This window comes from Tachysurus vachellii, chromosome 23, assembly GCF_030014155.1.
Source record: "Tachysurus vachellii isolate PV-2020 chromosome 23, HZAU_Pvac_v1, whole genome shotgun sequence".
NCBI lineage: Eukaryota > Metazoa > Chordata > Actinopteri > Siluriformes > Bagridae > Tachysurus > Tachysurus vachellii.
Window position 1 is genome coordinate 13,936,317 of NC_083482.1, and position 19,319 is coordinate 13,955,635.

The 19,319-nt window shown below is 39.8% G+C and overlaps 1 protein-coding gene across 1 annotated transcript in view; it reads left to right on the forward strand.

Moving 5' to 3' along the window:
* Positions 1-535: 535 nt before the first annotated feature.
* tox3 (TOX high mobility group box family member 3) overlaps positions 536-19,319 on the forward strand; it is a 68,811-nt gene continuing 50,027 nt past the window's right edge. Inside the window, exon 1 of the mRNA XM_060859673.1 lies at positions 536-1,300. Coding sequence (XP_060715656.1) covers positions 1,199-1,300 — 102 coding nt within the window. The 5' untranslated portion in view covers positions 536-1,198. The remainder of the gene's footprint in view (positions 1,301-19,319) is intronic.

Sequence of the window (19,319 nt, forward strand, 5' to 3'; positions counted from 1 at the left end):
ATTGATATGCAAATAATTGTCAAAATTGAACAAATATGCAAATCATTTGATGACTTCTAGCAATAGCAAGCATATGTTAGGTTTTAGTGTTTTTTTTTTTTTTTTTGGTTGTTTGTTTTATGCAGATCTCTCAAAATCGGAGAAGTATGTTTTCAATCCTCCCTGCTGTTTTATAGCAAACCACCTTGCCACATAAACTTGGTGTATCACCATTAAAACAGCAAAATATCAGCACAGGACAGCATCAGTGTTAAAACATCCACAGAACATATACACATATGGGCAAGAAAACTGAAAACTGTAATGCCGCTTCAACGCAATTCCAAACGCAACCCTCAGGTGTAAGAAGGTGTGAAGTTCCTCTATATGTTTTATATTGCACAGCTTTTAAATCCCTGAAATCATCCAACCTACAGGGCTTTAAGTTGCTGCCCTGGTTTCACGAGCTCACTGTTACTACCCAGTGGGCGTGGTTATGTGGAAACGGGGCGTGGCCGCGGTTGGCCGCACGCTCTGCTTCTTCATTACGCTTAAAAACACACAGCTTGATGTAGGCTGATGTTAACAAGGAGACTATTGGTTATCTCTGATCCCCTGAAACCCAGCGGCGTAATTAATCTGTAAACTGCACTTCGGAAGTTTTATTTTTTTTTTTCTTTCTTTCTTTCTCTGAGACCTGAAGAGCTGATAATAAGGAAACAAAAAGACAGTAAAGGATAATGGTGACGGAGAGAAATATCCTTATGGAAAGGAGTCGTTTTGATTATTTTTTAGATTAGGCAAACTTTGGACTCGGATGCATTTCATTTGAATCTGATGCTGTGTAAGGACTGGCTGTAAAGCACATACACACACAGACACACACACACACACACACACACATACACCACACACACGGTTTGCACTTTGCTTTAACGCTGTGTGTGTTGTCGGTGTTTTGCCTTCTTTTGTGCCCCGCACCTCTCCGAGCGCGCGCGCGCGAGACCCGGACACTTTCCGCACCTCCTCGAGGTGAACCAAAGCCCGGGATTACGAAAAACTTTTTTTTCCCCCACTATTTAAATTTAATCACTTGCTTATTTCTTTTGGCGACACTACACCTTCCAGCCTTCCTTCTGGATTGTAAATTTAAAAAAAGGCAGCGGAAAGAAACACAAACTGGTCGCAGTGCAGCTGCGCTGTTCCAAAGAGGAAAAACATGGATGTACGATTTTATCCGTCCTCAGGGGGGACTTCCATTCCCGGAGATCCACAGAACATGGATTTCTCCCATTGCTCTGGCTACTACAGCTACAACAAGGTGAGACAGGATGCTTTTAATCCACCAAATGCACAAAGTTGCTTTTGCGCCTGTGCGCACTTCTACTGACTTTTTCTTATTTTGTTTATAAACCTTTGCACCTTGTGGCATAACAATGCACCGTTTTTTATTAACATACTCATCTTAAATGACATTGCACATGACCGTTCCGTGTTCATGCATCAGCCTTCATTTGTTATGATGCGTAACGCGCGTGCAATATTGCAAGGGTTCAATAAATCTGTCGGATCTTAAAGGAAAATAAATCTATCCACGAATATTATATGCTTTTAAGCAAAGAGTAAGAAGACAGCTTAACAGTCTGTCGTCTTGCTTCGGTGGGATTGTGTGTGGAGTAAACGAACATCTCAATGGAGCAGGTGCGCGCAAGAACGCACAGATCCTTATGCAAAAAAAAAAAAAAAGGACAATTTATGTAGAAGTTGCAATCATTATATATTTTTTACTCGTGTCGGAGAGCTGGATAGATGCTGGCTGATAGAACTAGGGAGTTCTAGGGGAGCTGAAAACACATCCAACCCGTAATTAAGAGTGTCACGTTGGATTAAGCGGCGCTCGTTCATTCACAAGCGATTTGCACGCGCGTTGTTTCTAAAGCAGTTGTTATGCGAGCGTTCGAGACAAAAGCCGAGCTCGCGCGTTACGGGACAATGCACGGATTGTGCGCTTTGCTCCTGCCTTTCCACCACACCATGGACATCATTATACAATGATACGATTGGAATGTTTTCGTTTTTCAGCCACTTGTGTGTGATTTTTTGCCCTGGGGGGTATTGTGTAAATGTTGCTTTTGGGGCACTAAAGTTTTCACAGCCAGCACTGAAATTCCCAAACAGTTGGTAAAATTTTTAAAACTTCTTTTTTTCTAATTCTCTGCAACCCTTCTAGATACCACCTTGTTTAACAAAGCACGTTTTGTGTTGTGATACAACAGACTATCAGTGCCTAACTTAGTGAACTGCATCATGCAAAGAAACCTAATCATTTGCCTTTATTTAAACAGCATATATATATATATATATATATATATATATATATATATATATATATATATATATATATATATATATATGTGCATGAGGAGGTAGGAGCATTGCTGGGTTATCTGTGGTTAGAACAAACAGTTTAACGTCTTTGTTATTAAATTATAGTCATTGGGTCATTGTGCTGGCTTCACAAACGTGTTTATCTGCAGCTATGGTAACTAAAAATAGCTTTTGCTTGTGCTTTCAAACATTTCTCATTTCCAGAAAGTATTTTAATAGAAAACTAGAACACATATCATGGACATGGAGTATACAAGGGCAAAGTAAGTCCCCTTTTCTAGTCCAACTTATAAGAACTTCCTTACAGCCTTAGATTTATACCAATGCAGATAATATTACTATAAAACAAACAAAAATGTTTTGCTGCAATTTCTTAGGAAGTTCTGTTTTGTGTCATTTCAGCACTAATTTCACAATAGTGTAAAATGACATGAAATAATAAAAAAATTATTTATACTTATGATAATCTGAATTTTATACACTCACTTTGATAGCCAGTGAATAAACATGCCTGTAATCCCAGCTGACGGGCCATAAATACTTTTATTTATTAACGATAGCCATGCTGTTGTGAAGCGTTTTCTAAGACGGCATTAACTCCAGTCGTGAAGTCGTGTTGATCATTTACTTTTAATCACAGCCTTCGGTAGTCTGTAACTCACACCGGTTATTCAGCTTCTCCTTTTTTCCGAAAAAGTAAACCCAATGCGTCCTTCACAGATCACTTTAAATCTATAGTCCAACCAGAACTGTAATTAGCCTCTGGACTAATGAAGCTTTGGCTAATGGTGGACGATTGGATTAGAGAATAAAAGTAGCAACCTAAGAACACCGAGTGAACTTTCATAATCTGGGCATCAAAAGAAGGAAACGAGGCGGTCGGAGTAATTTGGAGGAAATCAGGCTAGCCATCATGGTTTAGTGGGAAAACTTAAGCCTGTGCACTCATTGAGAATTAGTACATTCTTATCAGAAGCTCAGATCTTGCCTGATATTCATATGGGAATGAAGAAGATGAAAAAAAAAAAAACAAGTGCTAACTCTTTTTTTAATCATTTGTAACTTTTCATTTCACTCACATTCTTTAGATCTTGCTAACTGTTTAATTTCAGCATTTATAGATTTTTATTACAGCTGACCCTGAGCTACGGCTTTACGGCTAGTTTTGCAGTTTGGTTTTGACGTTCGGCTGCTGATTGGCCGCTTCTCCGCTCTGTAATGAGTGCGGTTTGGGCTCGAGCGTACACTTTAGACAGGCTGCACATGTGGTAGCAGTCAAGGCAAATTTACAAGAAAAAAAAGCGCCCACTTCTGAAAGGCTTAAACGAACACATGCCTACATTGTTTAAGAAGATCACGTTGTTGTTGTTGGTTATGGTGATGGTGGTGGTGTTGTTTTTACTTTTAAGTAGGTTTCTTGAAGGATTTTGAGGATTTCTTTTTTAAACTTGTACTCAGGTCTTAAACATGGGCTGTGAGACGTATCTGAGATGTCGGTACTTCGTTAGATTTTAGTTGGCTTGCCTTTTTAAAACAACGTCGGGGAAAAAAAGGGCGAGTCGGAGCTGACACATTGGCCTCGCAGGCATGCGGAGACCATTAGTGGGACTGGTTATGTTTTTATTGTGGTTTTACAATGATGTCAAGTGCTCACTCCATTAGTGCTCGGCAGAACGAAGTATCTACAGAAAGGTTTGACAGAAGGAACACAAAGATCATTAAATGGTAAATCAAGCATCATGTTGAAAACTGAAAGCACTCTCTCTCTCTCACTCTCTCTCTCTCTCACTCTTTCTCTCTCTCTCTCTCACTCTCTCTTTTGCTCTCAAAAGAACTGAAAGGTCTTTTGGGAAGTTTTTTTTCCCCTTAAATAAAATCCAAGACAATCCCTACATATGACTGTCTGTGTGTGTGTGTGTGTGTGTGTGTGTGTGTTTAATTTAAGCACTTTTTATTGTCCTAGAGAAAGATCTGGAGCTGTTTAACTGAGATAACAGGACTAACACTAATGTAAATAATGAGACAGCATTTCCCTCAGTGGAGTTTGGCCAGAGTTTGGTGTTTGTCAGCATTTCTAGTCTTCTCTTTCCTTCTCTAGTTCACTCTCTCTCTGTCCCTTTCTTTGTCCCTCTCTCATTTTCTCTCTCACACATTTCTCCCCCACCTCCATGTCTGATGAAAAGCTTCATTCAGTTATGCAAGAATGGATGATTCTCTTTGTGCCTCGCTCTCGCCATGGCAACCCCACTGGACTTTGTGTCAGGAAGTGTGTGTGTGTGTGTGTGTGTGTGAGTTTGTACTAACAGATGGCAAATGTGTACACACACTCATGACAAATTGCCTCAGAAACCCAGTGTGGTAGCACTTCTCTATGTTCAGCAAACCATATTAAACAAATCATAAATACACCGTAAACAAATGGAGCAGATTGGGTTCAGCCACCCAACCGGGCTCCGTAACATCCTTTGTGTTTTTGACATGACAATAATGATTATGATGGCAGTGATGAGGATGATGATGATGAGGATGAGGATGAGGATGGGTTTTTGCAGCTGCAGCCGATTTATTTACAGTGTATTACGGTGAAGAAGAGGAGGAATCCTGCAACAATGATCTGATTGTGTCACGAGGTTTCGCGCTCCTGTGACAAAAGCAAAAGAATAAAAAAGGAAATGAGGTGACAAGCATCAGAGATGGTAAATTACAGAGGTGTTTACACCCACTGATCTTCTTTACACACACCTAAATGGCCCAACACACACACACACACACACACACTGTCAAACACACTGACACACACACACACACACACACACACACACACACACACACATTCATTGTTACTGCAGCACAAAGGCAAACAAAACACCCATTCAGAAGGCCAAACACACACACACACACACACACACACGCACACACACACATGGTTTTCCTGAGGCTATAGCAGCACTCTGTTCTGTCTTAGCTCAGGCAGGCAGGGGTTAATCTCCTAACTCTGTTCTCTCTGTGTGTGTGTTTGTGTGTGTATGTGTGTGTGTGTGCGCGCACATGTACACAGCTGCTGTTATTTCATCATACACTCCACACTACTAGACTATCACTACTATCTGGCTTTGGTTCCTTGACAAGATAGCAGTTGTTTGCTTTATAACTAGTAACTCTTACATTTCAGGTTGAACTTTAACCTGGGAAAGAAATCAGTGAGGAAAACATTCAGCTAATCTAAAAGCTACAGGGAGAAAAAAAAAATAATATAAAAATATATTGATGTACTTAATAAAAGGGTTAATAACAGGTCAATTTTTTATTTGCAACAACCAGCTTAATAAAACAAATCTGATGTGTAAATAGTGGTTTACTGCTAAAACTACTGCTAATACTACTAATTATAATAAAACAGAATGTCAGAACTTTACAGACTATTTCTAAAGTCATTTCAGCTCAAAGCTAATTGTTCCAAGCACTAAAATTAGAACAAGAAAACAAAAATATCTAAAATATTCAAGTATTTTTATTGAAAATAAAAACTTACACATATTTAACTATTCACTGTTCAAACCTCTCTCACACATACCATTAAACATAAAATGCACGAAACCACGATTGTGGTTAATTAATAATTTGGGTTTTAAAAGTACTACCTATAACCGCCATATCACTCCACTAACTATGTTTATTATATCATTTTTTTTTTCAAAAGAACTACTTTAATTTGTCTGTTTGATTTATCTTGCAGTTACATTTTTCTGGCCCTGAACTGAGCTCCGCCCCTTTGTCAGAATAGATTTTTTTTACATGTACCTTTTTGATTTTCTGACTCGTCTTGTATCGACCACGTTCTCGCCGGAATCCATTTCTAGCTCGAATTTTCTAGAATTTTCCAAAAATTCTTTTCCTCCGAGTCTTTAAAGTGCAATCGAATATAGTTGTATATTACAAGCTGCATCTTTAAAATATTCAGATTTGTTTGTTGTCTTGAAGGATCTCAGCAAGTTAGCAACGTAATGGCTAGTGATGTTTATTTGTATGCTAAAGTATCGATTTTAAAGGTAATTGTGTTGGCTTGATTTGTGTATTGTGGAGTGAAAATAATACCGTATTTCCTCAAGCTTAAATGTCAACACTTGTTTCACACCTGTCCAAACACTGCTTTACATGACCACGCCCTACTCGCAGCTCGCTTCGGTCCCGCTGATTCGCGAAACGTAGCCGTAATTGACGTACAATCGTTCTATATAATCCTGACTGTATCTACACAACAAAACAACTTGTCACGTTAGCCCAGAGGCCTTGTGTTTTGTCTGTTTGCTTTTGTTTTTGTCTTCTGTAAGTTCCTGAACTTCCTTTGCGATACTGCAACGATGATAACCGTTGCCATGGCTACATCAATTGTACTTCTATTTGCGGTATCTGAAAAACGTTCATCATTGGCAGAATGATCAAGCGCTGAAAGGAAAATAAGCTCGGGCATCGGAGATCACGTTTCAAACTGCAGCTCTTTAGATGGAGATTGTGCTCGAGAGGAAGCAGATGTGGATGTTTTGTTTTGGGTTTTCTTAGTACGACGTGGATTTTTCCGTTAAAACCAAACCTCCAGACTTTATTTTGCGTCTTATTTTCTTTCAAATCACATTCGGTAGCTACAGTGGAACTAATAGGAAAATTAAGTACTTGCAAATGCGAGCAACGTGAGGTACATCTGGACACGCTGATGGCTCCTGGGAGTTTGAGGCTTTAAGCGTGCAGAATTTATGTTCTATGTGTAGCACAGGAATTAAAATAAAAGCATGAAATTGTGTTCGGGCTTGAAGTCGATGGCACTCACACATGAACTCGATACTGAAACTAGACTAACACACTTACACAGAGGAAGTGACCTTCAAATCATATCACATTCTCTTCAGAAAGATGAACGGAAATCAAATGAAGTGCTCATCTCTCTCTCTCTCTCTCTCTCTCTCTCTCTCTCTCTCTCTATCGATCCTTGTCCTAGATGAACTTGGGATGTAATGTTATTGTGGTTCCAGGATGAGAGAGTCACACTTGTAGTCATATATCCTATAAATATACTGTATGCTATACATTTCAAATAGGTGTATTATGTGTCTGAAAGATTTTCCTGTCCATTCTTTCTTCTATATTACAATATTTTTCAAGGCTACTGCGAGTTTTAACTTGGAGGAATGTGTGGAGTTATTCTCCTGGGGATAAAAAGCAATCAGATGTAAATGCAGCACTGAGATCATTCTGAGAACCGCATTATTAGATCTATAATCAGATCAACAAACTGATATTCTCACCCAAGTTCTTCAAGTACAATATTCGCATATACCACTAGGAGTCCTAATGTGTAGCTCTACGTTGTTTATGATCAGATTACAAAAAAAAAAAAAAACAAGCCTGTAGGTTCATTAAACTTACATAAATTATATAAAATTCATAACAGCTTATTTCAGCTTATTTTATTGACTTTAATATTAAATAGGTTTTAAATAGCTTACATAAGCTCTTCATGACGAGTGACATAAACCTTCAGAAGATGTTTTTAAATTTCTTTAATATAAACATTTTTATAGAGCCTACATAATCTCTTTATGACAAGTGACATAAACTTTCAGAAGTACTTCTAAAAGTTTATTTTGTATGATTTTTGATGTTTACATAAAACAGGTACTTTGGGGTCACATTACACTATGTCAACCCTTGTGTACCTGGTGTTCATAGAGCTACATAAAATCTACATAAGCTCACGATGACTGGCAGAAATATATAAAGGATTTATAACTGCTTAAAAATGAGGCATCAGCTGTCATAATGTCTGTCAGTCTTGGTAACATTTGTTACCCTTGGGTGGTGTTTATAAGGTTACACAAAACCTACATAATTCCTTAATTATAATCAACAAGCCTACACATGCATTTAAAGGCATATTTTAACCAGCATATGTGTGTTAATTCAGCTATGAAGGTTATGGCAATGCTTTACCTGAAGACAGTGATTATAGAGCTTCATAAACCTTATATAGGCTATTAATGGTGTCATGATAAGCATACAAAAATGTATAATGGATTATTTCCAGAGGATAATACAATCACGGTAATAATATCAACTGTTGTCTATTTTGTTAACTTTATAGGTGCATAAACCTGCATAAGCCCTTTATGGCAATTGACTTACAGTACGTCTACTGTACAAACTTACAAAAACATCTTACAAAAAATCTTCTCCAAAGATTTCACAATCACATCTTAATGGTTTTTGAGTAAAATGTTTTACTTTTGGAAAACATTGAGTGACAGATCCAAGCTAGTCATAAGGGTGGGGCTTAAAACAATCAAAAAAAAACTCTGTGAAGCAAAGCATGAACTGATTGTAGGAATAATGGCTTTGACACAGAATTACCTCATCGGTCCTGCCTCTTCCACAACTCACCTAACCTCCATCCATGTTATTGATTATCTCCATTGATAAAAGTAATTATGCTAATTTGTGCCTGACAGGTACCACGATCCAGATGAGATCATCTGTTGTAGCCACTCATCTTTAACCTCACCTCCTCTAATTAGCCGCACTAGCATAATTTTGCAAACATGATCATGATTTCCCATCGTCATGGTCTGCAGCAACTCGGTAAACTGAGCGAGTCGGATAAAATGGAGTTTGAATTTGAATGGTTCCAGTGTGTATATATATATATATATTTTAGAGAAATTGCTGGCATGAAAACCGCTCTGTAAAATGCCACGGAGTCAACTTGCTTATTTTTTCATACCCTATTAAACCCTACTGATTGCTGACTGCTACACTGTTTAACATGCTAACATCTGGGTCAAACATGCAGACGGATGAGAATGTTAAGGTGCGGGTTCACGAGAAGATGTTTGTAGTTATAACGGAGGTCATAGGCATTAAAATAAAGTACCGAACAAAGAAACCAGCAGCTGCGAGTGGTGTTTTTAAATATGAATAGAAACCAAAAAGTGAATCGATAACGCCGTATTGACTCGCACCACAGAGCCGAGATCAATCGGCAGACAATCAGGACTCGGCATGAGATATTCAGATGCACTGAAACATAAAACATGCATAAAATATCAGCACAGTATTACACACACACACACACACACACACAGAAGCCAGCGCAGTGTTGAGACAGTTCCTGATTGTGGATTAAAGCTATTGCCCTTGTAATGTTTGACCTGAGAGAGTTTCAGGACATTGAGGGATGTAATTGAATCTGGAAGAGTGGGGAATATAATATAAAGCCCAATGTGACTCATGTAGCAAAGCCATATTTCAAAAATTTCCATTGTTTCCTTTTTTTCTCTCCACTTGCGAAATGAATGATGGCCACCGAGGGAGCAGGTCAGTTGAGCTAAGACATTAGTATCATGTTACTCAATTCGCTAACACTACTTTACAGCTACATTAAACCCGCATAAGCTGTTTAAGGACCAATGACATAAACTAACATTAACATTTATAAATGCTTCAAAGCTAATAACAATATTATCCACAGTAGTGCTTTGGGTGTTGGGGTCTGCTCTATAAAGCCCTTTTTCAGCAGGTATGAGTTGAATGAGCTACATCTTCATAATCCTACAGAATTTATAAAGACTTACTTCAATCACTCTTATAAAGACTACTGTTATATCAGTGTTCATAGGGCCGTGTGACACCTACATAAGCCTTTCAAGACCACTGACATAAACCAACATGAACACTCATAGAGACTCATAAATCATAGCGAGTTGAGTCAACAAGTATGAGCTGTGCTCATAGAGCGACATAAAATCTACATAGGGTACGTTATAAAGGTTTATTTCAGCACCTGCCATAAAGAATACTTTGTTTATAGAGCTACATTAAACATACATAATTGTGTCTGTTTTTTTAACAAGTATGGGCTGCATTCATAGAGCGACATAAATTCTACATAATGTCCCACATAAGGTTTATTTCAATAACTGTCTTTAGGCTGTGAGTTTTGGTAATATCAGTGTTCATAGGGCTACATGAAACATACATAAGCTCTTTATGACAGTTGACCCATTGTGACACAAACATTGGTGTTTTGATCAACACAACAGCAGAAGTGATGATTGACAAAGTGTCTTTATAAACATCTGATACCCGTTGGAATAAGGCTGTGCAAATTGAAATGTATATCAGTGGTCATGAAGGGATAATGCAGACTTTATGTAGCACAAATGAACACCACCCTCGAGTAAAGTCTTATCTGTTGTTCTATATTTAAATATTATATTATATATTATACCATTCTGATTAAAAATTAGCAAAAGGAGAAAAAAGGAATGGGGAGCGTTGGGGAGGCGGGGCTTATCGTGCATGTCAGTCACCACCCGGAAGCAGCAGCCCATGCTCTGAGCTGGGACTGTTTACCATCTTTGTGTGAAGTGGTGTGCGTGCATGGACTAATTGTGAGTCCTAGTTTGTGCACTAGACATTTCCTGACAGTTATATTAGCTGTTCTTAAAGTCCTGATACAATCCTGAGATACAACCTAACGAACCTCCCAACGAGGGGGGTGCGGCGTCACCGAATCGTCCTGTGAGATTTGTCCGGAATGTTTTCTTCTCAGACAAGAGAGTCTCATAGTGAAGAAGCTCACTATTGGGAAAACCCAATGTATTTATACTGTATATATTCACTAAAGCATTTAGTCGAGGTTTAGGATGTCCTTGTTCTTTTTCTTTTTCTTTGTCTCATCTCATCTCATTGTTGAAATAAAAGGCTGATCTGGAATGTTGATCTATCAAGTGATACTCCAGTTGTGACAACAGCCTCTGGTAAAACTAACCAAGTCTTTCCCTGTACTTAATTCCAGAAGGTCTGATGTCTTTCCCAGTGCTTTTCCTAACAAATGTTTCAAATAAAACAAGGGAAAACCTTTCTACAGGCTGTGTTGTGTATACTTTATATCTGCTGTGTTTATCCTGCTAAAATGCATTCGAATATGTAGAATAATAACAACCGTCTGGGCTTTAACCTTTTTAAGCTTTACGGTCGTACTGCCGCGCGGCGTGCGCGAGCTTCTGTGATTCGTAGACTGTAATTAAGAATTAAGTAGTACAGCAAAACATCTCACTGTCGAAAGATAATTTTATCTACAGCTCCAATCAGCAGCTTGAGTGCAAAAGTAATTTTACTGTAATTTAAGTCATTTCTGAAGATTATAATTGGACTAATGATGGCACTCTTCGTTTTTATGACCTTGAAGCTATAGAGCAGAAGTAAACAGTCTAATGAAGGTCCAGAAGGAAACAATGTTCTTTTTTATAATGATTTTGATTAGTAAAGTATATTTTAATAACCTCGTTAAAGGTTTTTGAGATCTTAAAGCTTCAATTTTGTGCTTTAGTTCTCTCACGAAGATTTCTGTAGAACTTCATGGTTTTCTTATAGTCATATCATTTTAGGATTATTCAAGCTATGTTGTTCTCGACGTAGTTTTCATTCAAAAGCACCGATCCGAGAGAATTTTAACGGTTGATCGTTAAAAAAAAAAAAAAATGCAAAGAAATTAATTCAAATAAGTTCCAAGTTTCCATAAATCACTTCTTCCTGTGAGTTTGAAGAAACAAGCCACAAAACTCAACCAACACAATCTTAAGTCTAAATTAGTTCCATTTTCATTCATTCATTCATCTTCTACCGCTTATCCGAACTACCTCGGGTCACGGGCGTCATCGGGCATCAAGGCAGGATACACCCTGGACGGAGTGCCAACCCATCACAGGGCACACACACACTCTCATTCACTCACGCAATCACACACTACGGACAATTTTCCAGAGATGCCAATCAACCTACCATGCATGTCTTTGGACCGGGGGAGGAAACCGGAGTACCCGGAGGAAACCCCGAGGCACGGGGAGAACATGCAAACTCCACACACACAAGGCGGAGGCGGGAATCGAACCCCGACCCTGGAGATGTGAGGCGAACCTGCCTACCACTAAGCCACCGTGCCCCCCATCAGTTCCATTTTTTGCGGTTATAATTAGATATGATGATTTCTTCAATTAGGGTTTAATTTTTTTTTATATTTTAAATTTATGCAGTGACACGTCAACAAATACAATACCAAACATCTCGCTTTTGTCTGAACATTGTATAAGGTTTTCGCTTGGTAATTTTTTTTTTTGGACCATTTTGCTGTTTTTTTGATCAAGAAATACACTAAAAATGTACAGACAGAAAATCACAAACTATCAGACACTGGTAGACTTCTGGATTAAGGTAGAGGTACAGTATGTTATCTGACACAGGGGTTAAACACTGCAGAATAATTTATAAGAAAATGAGGAAGAGGGAAACATGCCAACGACACAAACAAAATGAATATGTTTTGCTGCATAATAGATGTTTGGGCCTGTGTGTGTGTGTGTGTGTGTTTCTGTGTGTGTGTGTGTGTGAGGGGGGGGATTATTAATATTTAACGAGTTCAAATGTGAGTGAGATTTGATATGTCTGTTGTCTAAATGCAGCTGTTTATGGTTTGTACATTAATGTTTAATCACTTTAATGGCTGTTTCTATACGGTATGTAGTAAATACAGTGAAGCTTATTTCGTAACACACTGAGTTGCTTTACGTTTCGTGTAGTCAGCGTAACATGCGATTCCGAGAAATGGAACGTGCGGCAAAAGGCGGACACAAAGTAGCACAGTAGTACAGTGTAAAGGTTCATTCATTCATTTTCTACCGCTTATCCGAACTACCTCGGGTCACGGGGAGTCTGTGCCTATCTCAGGCGTCATCGGGCATCAAGGCAGGATACACCCTGGACGGAGTGCCAACCCATCGCAGGGCACACACACACACTCTCATTCACTCACACACTCACACACTACGGACAATTTTCCAGAGATGCCAATCAACCTACCATGCATGTCTTTGGACCGGGGGAGGAAACCGGAGTACCCGGAGGAAACCCCCGAGGCACGGGGAGAACATGCAAACTCCACACACACAAGGCGGAGGCGGGAATCGAACCCCCAACCCTGGAGGTGTGAGGAGAACGTTCTAACCACTAAGCCACCGTGCCCCCCCAGTGTAAAGGTTGAAAAAGTAAAATCAACCCCAAAGATGACTTTTATTATCTTTTTTTTTAACCATAGCAAGACCGAAATATTCTATTATTATTATTTTGTTTTCCGCTTAGTCGTCTTTGTCTCCAAATCCATTGATTATTGCCTCTTAATTTCACCCAAGCATCTGTTTTTCAGTTGTTGTGACATTCGTTTAAGTGAAGAAAGAAAGAAAAAAAAGGGAGAGAAGCAAACCTCTGCCCTCATTAATGCAGCCGGAGAATGAGTCGTCTGATAGCATGCAGCAGATGATGAGGTGAAATCATACCGAACTGATTATTCCATTAGTCTTTTGTTTGACTGCTCCTTGTTGTGCCGTGTTGTGTTGTGTTGCGCTGCACGGCACCCACAATGCTTTGCGGCTTTCTGTGGCTCGGCGCGGCCCTGACAAAAACAGCAGGTGTTCAAATAGAAGCGAGCGAAGAGTTTAGAGAGCGAAAGTAAATAAAAGACTCATTTGAATGTGCAAACAGAGCAAGCTGAAACGAGCAAGCGAAGTAACATCTTTTCGTTGTCCCTCGCTGACGAATGTGAAAAGTGATCGCAAGGCTCGAGTGTTGATCGGCTCAAGTTTTCTTAGACATTCTTTCTCCGTAACCACTCGTCCCTGTTTATCTTTTCTCATCCTGCCATTCTGTGGGATTTTCCCCATCCAGGATGGCCCTCGAGCACAGCCGCATGGTACAGAATCCTAATAACCGGCTTTAAAAAACTCATTAGTTAGTGTTTTTCCAGCTAAAAGAACGCCTTAGCCCCTCCCTCAGAAAAAAAAAAAAAAAAATCATTTACTAACACAAGGTAGCGGGTTAATATGCGAATCGGTTCTCAAATACATTTTAATTATCTCTGCGGAAAGCTAATACAAATCGGAAAAGCACCATCATCCCGTCTGTAGAGTTTTTAATGATGTCCTTTATAGCAGCGCATTAGACTGATAAGAATAAAGAGTCTTTGTTTTCTTCAGGAATGCCATAGGAACGTATTATAATACATTTGAAATGGTAATTCTTTCTCTCTTTCTCTCGCTCTCTCACACGCCACATTTTCACTAGTCAAAAGCGCGTCCTTGAAACGATTTGGTTCGTTTCCATGTGTAGATTACAGCCCCATCAGCATCATCATCATCATCATCATCATCATCTTCACAGCTCTGTGTCTATGTTTGGCTGCTTTCACATCTTCACACTAGACTTTTTTCTTTTATAAAATTTCAGAAAAAGAGCTTTTTGTGCTGCTCACAATAACAGTGTCACTGCTTATTCTTTCCAATAGTACAAGCTAATCAGCTAGCTTCTCCATCTTTTTTATTTTTCTCAATATTTGTTTCAGTTTAACTTTCACAACATGTCAAATGTTCGATGTTTTACGGTTCATGGACTGAACTGAGTTTTCTTCTTTGGTTCTGTCTTTTTCTTTGGAAGTCTTTCCTCTTGAGCTGTGATCTGATTGGTCATCATTTGGTGCATTCGCAAAAGTCTTTTGAAGGGATAGAAAGTGAATTGACTTTTTAAGTAATGGAAAATGTCAGTGATTTTGAAAAAAAATAAAATAAATAAATAAATAAAAAAAACGCATGCTTGCCTCCATTGTTTTTTGTGTGCTATTGGCTAACGATATAAATTCCCAATTCGAAAGCAGCCTTAAATAGTGCTGTTTGCCGTTCTGTCCTTTAATTCCGTTCCGTTTATATCTCCGTTGCCAAACATCTTGTACATCCCAAATACAACGTGTCACTCTGATTATGTTTTCTGTTACACTTTCAATCCGAATCTAAACACCGCTGTTTGTGTACTCTTACGATCCAAGGGCGCTCTTTTCCAAAGCCTGGAAACTCATCGTGTAGGTCGTGCTTCTTGACAGAACTAACGTGAGCAATTAATCATTTGACTCTAGCACGTGAGATGATAGTGAATCAGACACGTGGAAAAAGACAGGGACCTTTCTCACACGTGTTTGCACGTGTCTTCCAGTTCACCGACCATGAAATTGTTTTCATGCCCATCACTGCATGTTTTCAATTGTAATACAAACCATCGGTTCCTGCAAAGTCGGCGAAGTGCTTGTTCTTTTCCCGTCTCTTCGCTTTATTTATATGGTTAAATGAAGCTCTGGGCTCGATAGTGCCGTTATAAGTTTTGACACATGTTCTCATTTTGATGTTGAATGAAAAAATAAGGAATGAGTATAAAACCAGAGAATTCAGTGAGCATTAACTCGACTCTGGGGAAAAAAAAATAAGAGAAAGAAAAGATGATTGAAGCGGTGCAAGTCTTTTACAGGAACATATGGTTCCCCTCAGTGTGGATATTTATTCCATACACGTATTACAATCCGAGAGTGGCTGCTTTGTAGATGGCTTCCAAAAAATTGTACAGTGATTGCTTCATTGCTGATGTGATTTCTATTGGCCTCTGAAGTATCCTTAACAAAAATGCCAGCCTGTTCCTCTGTGCTACAGAGTAAATGAATGTTGCGTTTTGGTTCTAATAAAGTTGCATTAGGGAAGCTGAACAGCTGGTTCCCATCTGGAGCTTATTGGGAAAGTATTGACGATACAAGGAGGAGGAGGAGTGTAGCAGTAGGCATACATACACTACCGTCCATTACAAACCCCTCAGATTTAATTTTACTCCTCAAACTCCAAAGATCTGAGGTAACCTGTATCCATCTTTCCCATAACTACATACATTTGCTATTACTTTTGATGTAGTTACTGAGTAATGCTTTAAAAATAAAGAACTGAACTTCTGGACTGAATTTTCAGGACTCCTGATCCTCACACCTATATCAAGTCAAGTCAATCAAATCAAATCATATTTTATTTGTCACATACACATACATACAGGGTACAACATGCAGTGAAATGCTTTTTGCATCCGTCCGGTATATAAGCATAAAAAAAGGAATGCGATTTAGGATAAAAAAAAAAAACAAAACCAAAAGGAGGTAGATAAATAAAAAAGTATAAACTATATAAGTGGAAAAATAATGTATATACATATCGTCGCTGTCGGGCGGAAACCTCGTATCTCCAAAACCGCTATTTTTCAGGAAATTAAAAAAACGCCGTATCTTATCTGCAGTGCACAGGGTTTAGTCCGCGTTGCAGTGGATTGTCTTGCGCTAAATTCCTGTCCTCAGACGAGCACCAGAACTAGCGGGGGGTCAAGATTTTTTTTTCTTTGAGCCCAGTGTTTTGAAGACATTTACCTCAGAAGACGTGTTGATTCGTCTCGACTCCTCTTGAGGAGAAATAAGCCGTGAAGCTCTCACGCGGAGTGAGGAAGAGGTGGACAGTTGAAGTGTCCAATGGAGTTATGAGATTTGCGCTCAAGCTATTTTCAAGACTTTAGATTGGTTAATAACTTGTAAAAATAACAGACCCACGTGGGGACTGACCAATAGCATCGATATGTGAAAGAATATGAAATTGACCAAATTTGGACATATGAGGTTTCCGCACGACAGCGACGATATACATAAGTATTTTTATTCTTTTCCTCAGATTCCTTTCACTGGAACTAAAATGCCCAAATCTGTTCCAGTATGACAATGTACCTGTGCACAAAGTGAGCTCTGTGAATGAAGACACGGTGTGTTAAGGTTTGGCTGGAAGAACTCGAAGGTCCTGCACCAATTCAACCCCACTGAACACCTTTAAGATGAACTAAAACACAGATTGCACCCCTGAGCTCCTCACTAATACAACACCAGTTTATCAGTTCTCAGTAACATGCCTTGTAGGACATGGTAGCCTGATCGGATGGTCATGAGCTCTAATCCCAGGTCCACCAAACTGCCACTGCTGGGCCCATGAGCAAGACCCTTAACCCTCAGTTGCTCAGTTGTGTAACAATGTAAGTCGCTCTGGATTCGGCCGTTCTCCAAACGCCGTAAATGTGACGCTCTTGAATGTGTTTTCTAATCACAAATCCCAACAGCAGTGCTCCAGATTTGAGCGGAAATCCTTCCAGGGTAGCAGAAGAGGGAATAAACAACATGAAACCTCATGAGTGTGACACTCTGGTGTTCACATACTTTTGGCTATACAGTGTATTTCATATATAAGCATTAGATAGATAGATAGATAGATAGATAGATAGATAGATAGATAGATAGATAGATAGAGCGGGTCATAGAAGCCTTTTTTTATCACCACATATACATTACAGCACAGTGGAATTATTTTCTTCACATACCCCGACTGAGGAGGTTGGGGTCAGGGTGCAGGGGCAGCTATGATACAGCACCCCTGGAGCAGGGAGAGTTGAGGGCCTTGCTCAAGGGCCCAGCAATGGCAGCTTGGCTGTGCGGGGCCTTGAACCCAGATCCTCCGATCAACAACCCAGAGCCTTAACCATTTGAGCCATCACTGCCCCAGATGATGATACCACATAATATTAGGAATGTGTTAGGTGTATACAGTGGAGTGCAAAATTAAAGCCCTAAAAATGGTACAAAGATGTTTCTCAGACACCACTGACATAGTGGTGTAAATAGTAGGGATGAGCGAGTACAGCATTATCTGTATCTGTATCTGTATCTGTTAACCATAGGAATTATCCATATCTGTATCTGTACTCGGAGTGGGTGGTACTCCTAACCCGGACGTAGGCGGGGCTTGTCTTGAAATGGGCGGGGCTTTAACTGGTAATACTTAATTTGTAATATTTATAAACACTAGCTTACTACCTTTATGTTTTTTTTTAAATACAGCAAAAACGTGTCAGACACTCGGTGTCTGGTTACTGGTTAGAGACAGCTGAAGGTTTAAAAAAGAACAAAAATCTCTGACAGGCAGAGACGCAATGCGAGTTGCATTCTACCAAGCAAGCACCACGTCTGAACGAACCCACGTTTACCAGAACTCTACTGGTTAGTAAGTACGTATTATTAACGTTACAACCCGAAGTAAAAAGCTGAAGAAACCCTAAACGTTAACGGAAAAGACCCGCGAACCCGAGTGACTGAGGGAGAGACAGAGAGCTGTTCTGTGTGTGACTGTGAGTGAGCAGAGCGAGACACAGCAACACAATACATCTGTATGTGTGTAGGGGAGGGGCGCTGTGACTAGCCTATCACTGTAGGGGAGGGGCGCTGTGACTAGCCTATCACTGTAGGGGAGGGGAGGGGCGCTGTGACTAGCCTATCACTGTAGGGGAGGGGCGCTGTGACTAGCCTATCACTGTAGGGGAGGGGCGCTGTGACTAGCCTATCACTGTAGGGGAGGGGCGCTGTGACTAGCCTATCACTGTAGGGGAGGGGCGCTGTGACTAGCCTATCACTGTAGGGGAGGGGCGCTGTGACTAGCCTATCACTGTAGGGGAGGGGCGCTGTGACTAGACTATCACTGTAGGGGAGGGGCGCTGTGACTAGCCTATCACTGTAGGGGAGGGGCGCTGTGACTAGCCTATCACTGTAGGGGAGGGGCGCTGTGACTAGCCTATCACTGTAGGGGAGGGGCGCTGTGACTAGACTATCACTGTAGGGGAGGGGCGCTGTGACTAGCATATCACAGAACGCTGACACAATCAGCTACCCAATGATGATTTTCATTCAATCCGAGCACAGATATTGACTCGTATTACTCGTATAATACTCGTACTCGGCAGAAGTGCTTTATCCGTACCGGATACTCGTTTCGAGTATCCGGCTCATCTCTAGTAAATAGTGTATGGTTACATTTAAAAATGAAAAGGCTGGAAATTTTGTAATTTTGGTTTTACAAAATGGTCTGAGACGAGACAGTTCTGACTTTGAGTCTTAGGTTATTATTTCTTATTTTCTGATACATTCTGAAAAGAAAATCATTTTTTTCATGGCGGACACAAGCGTTTTC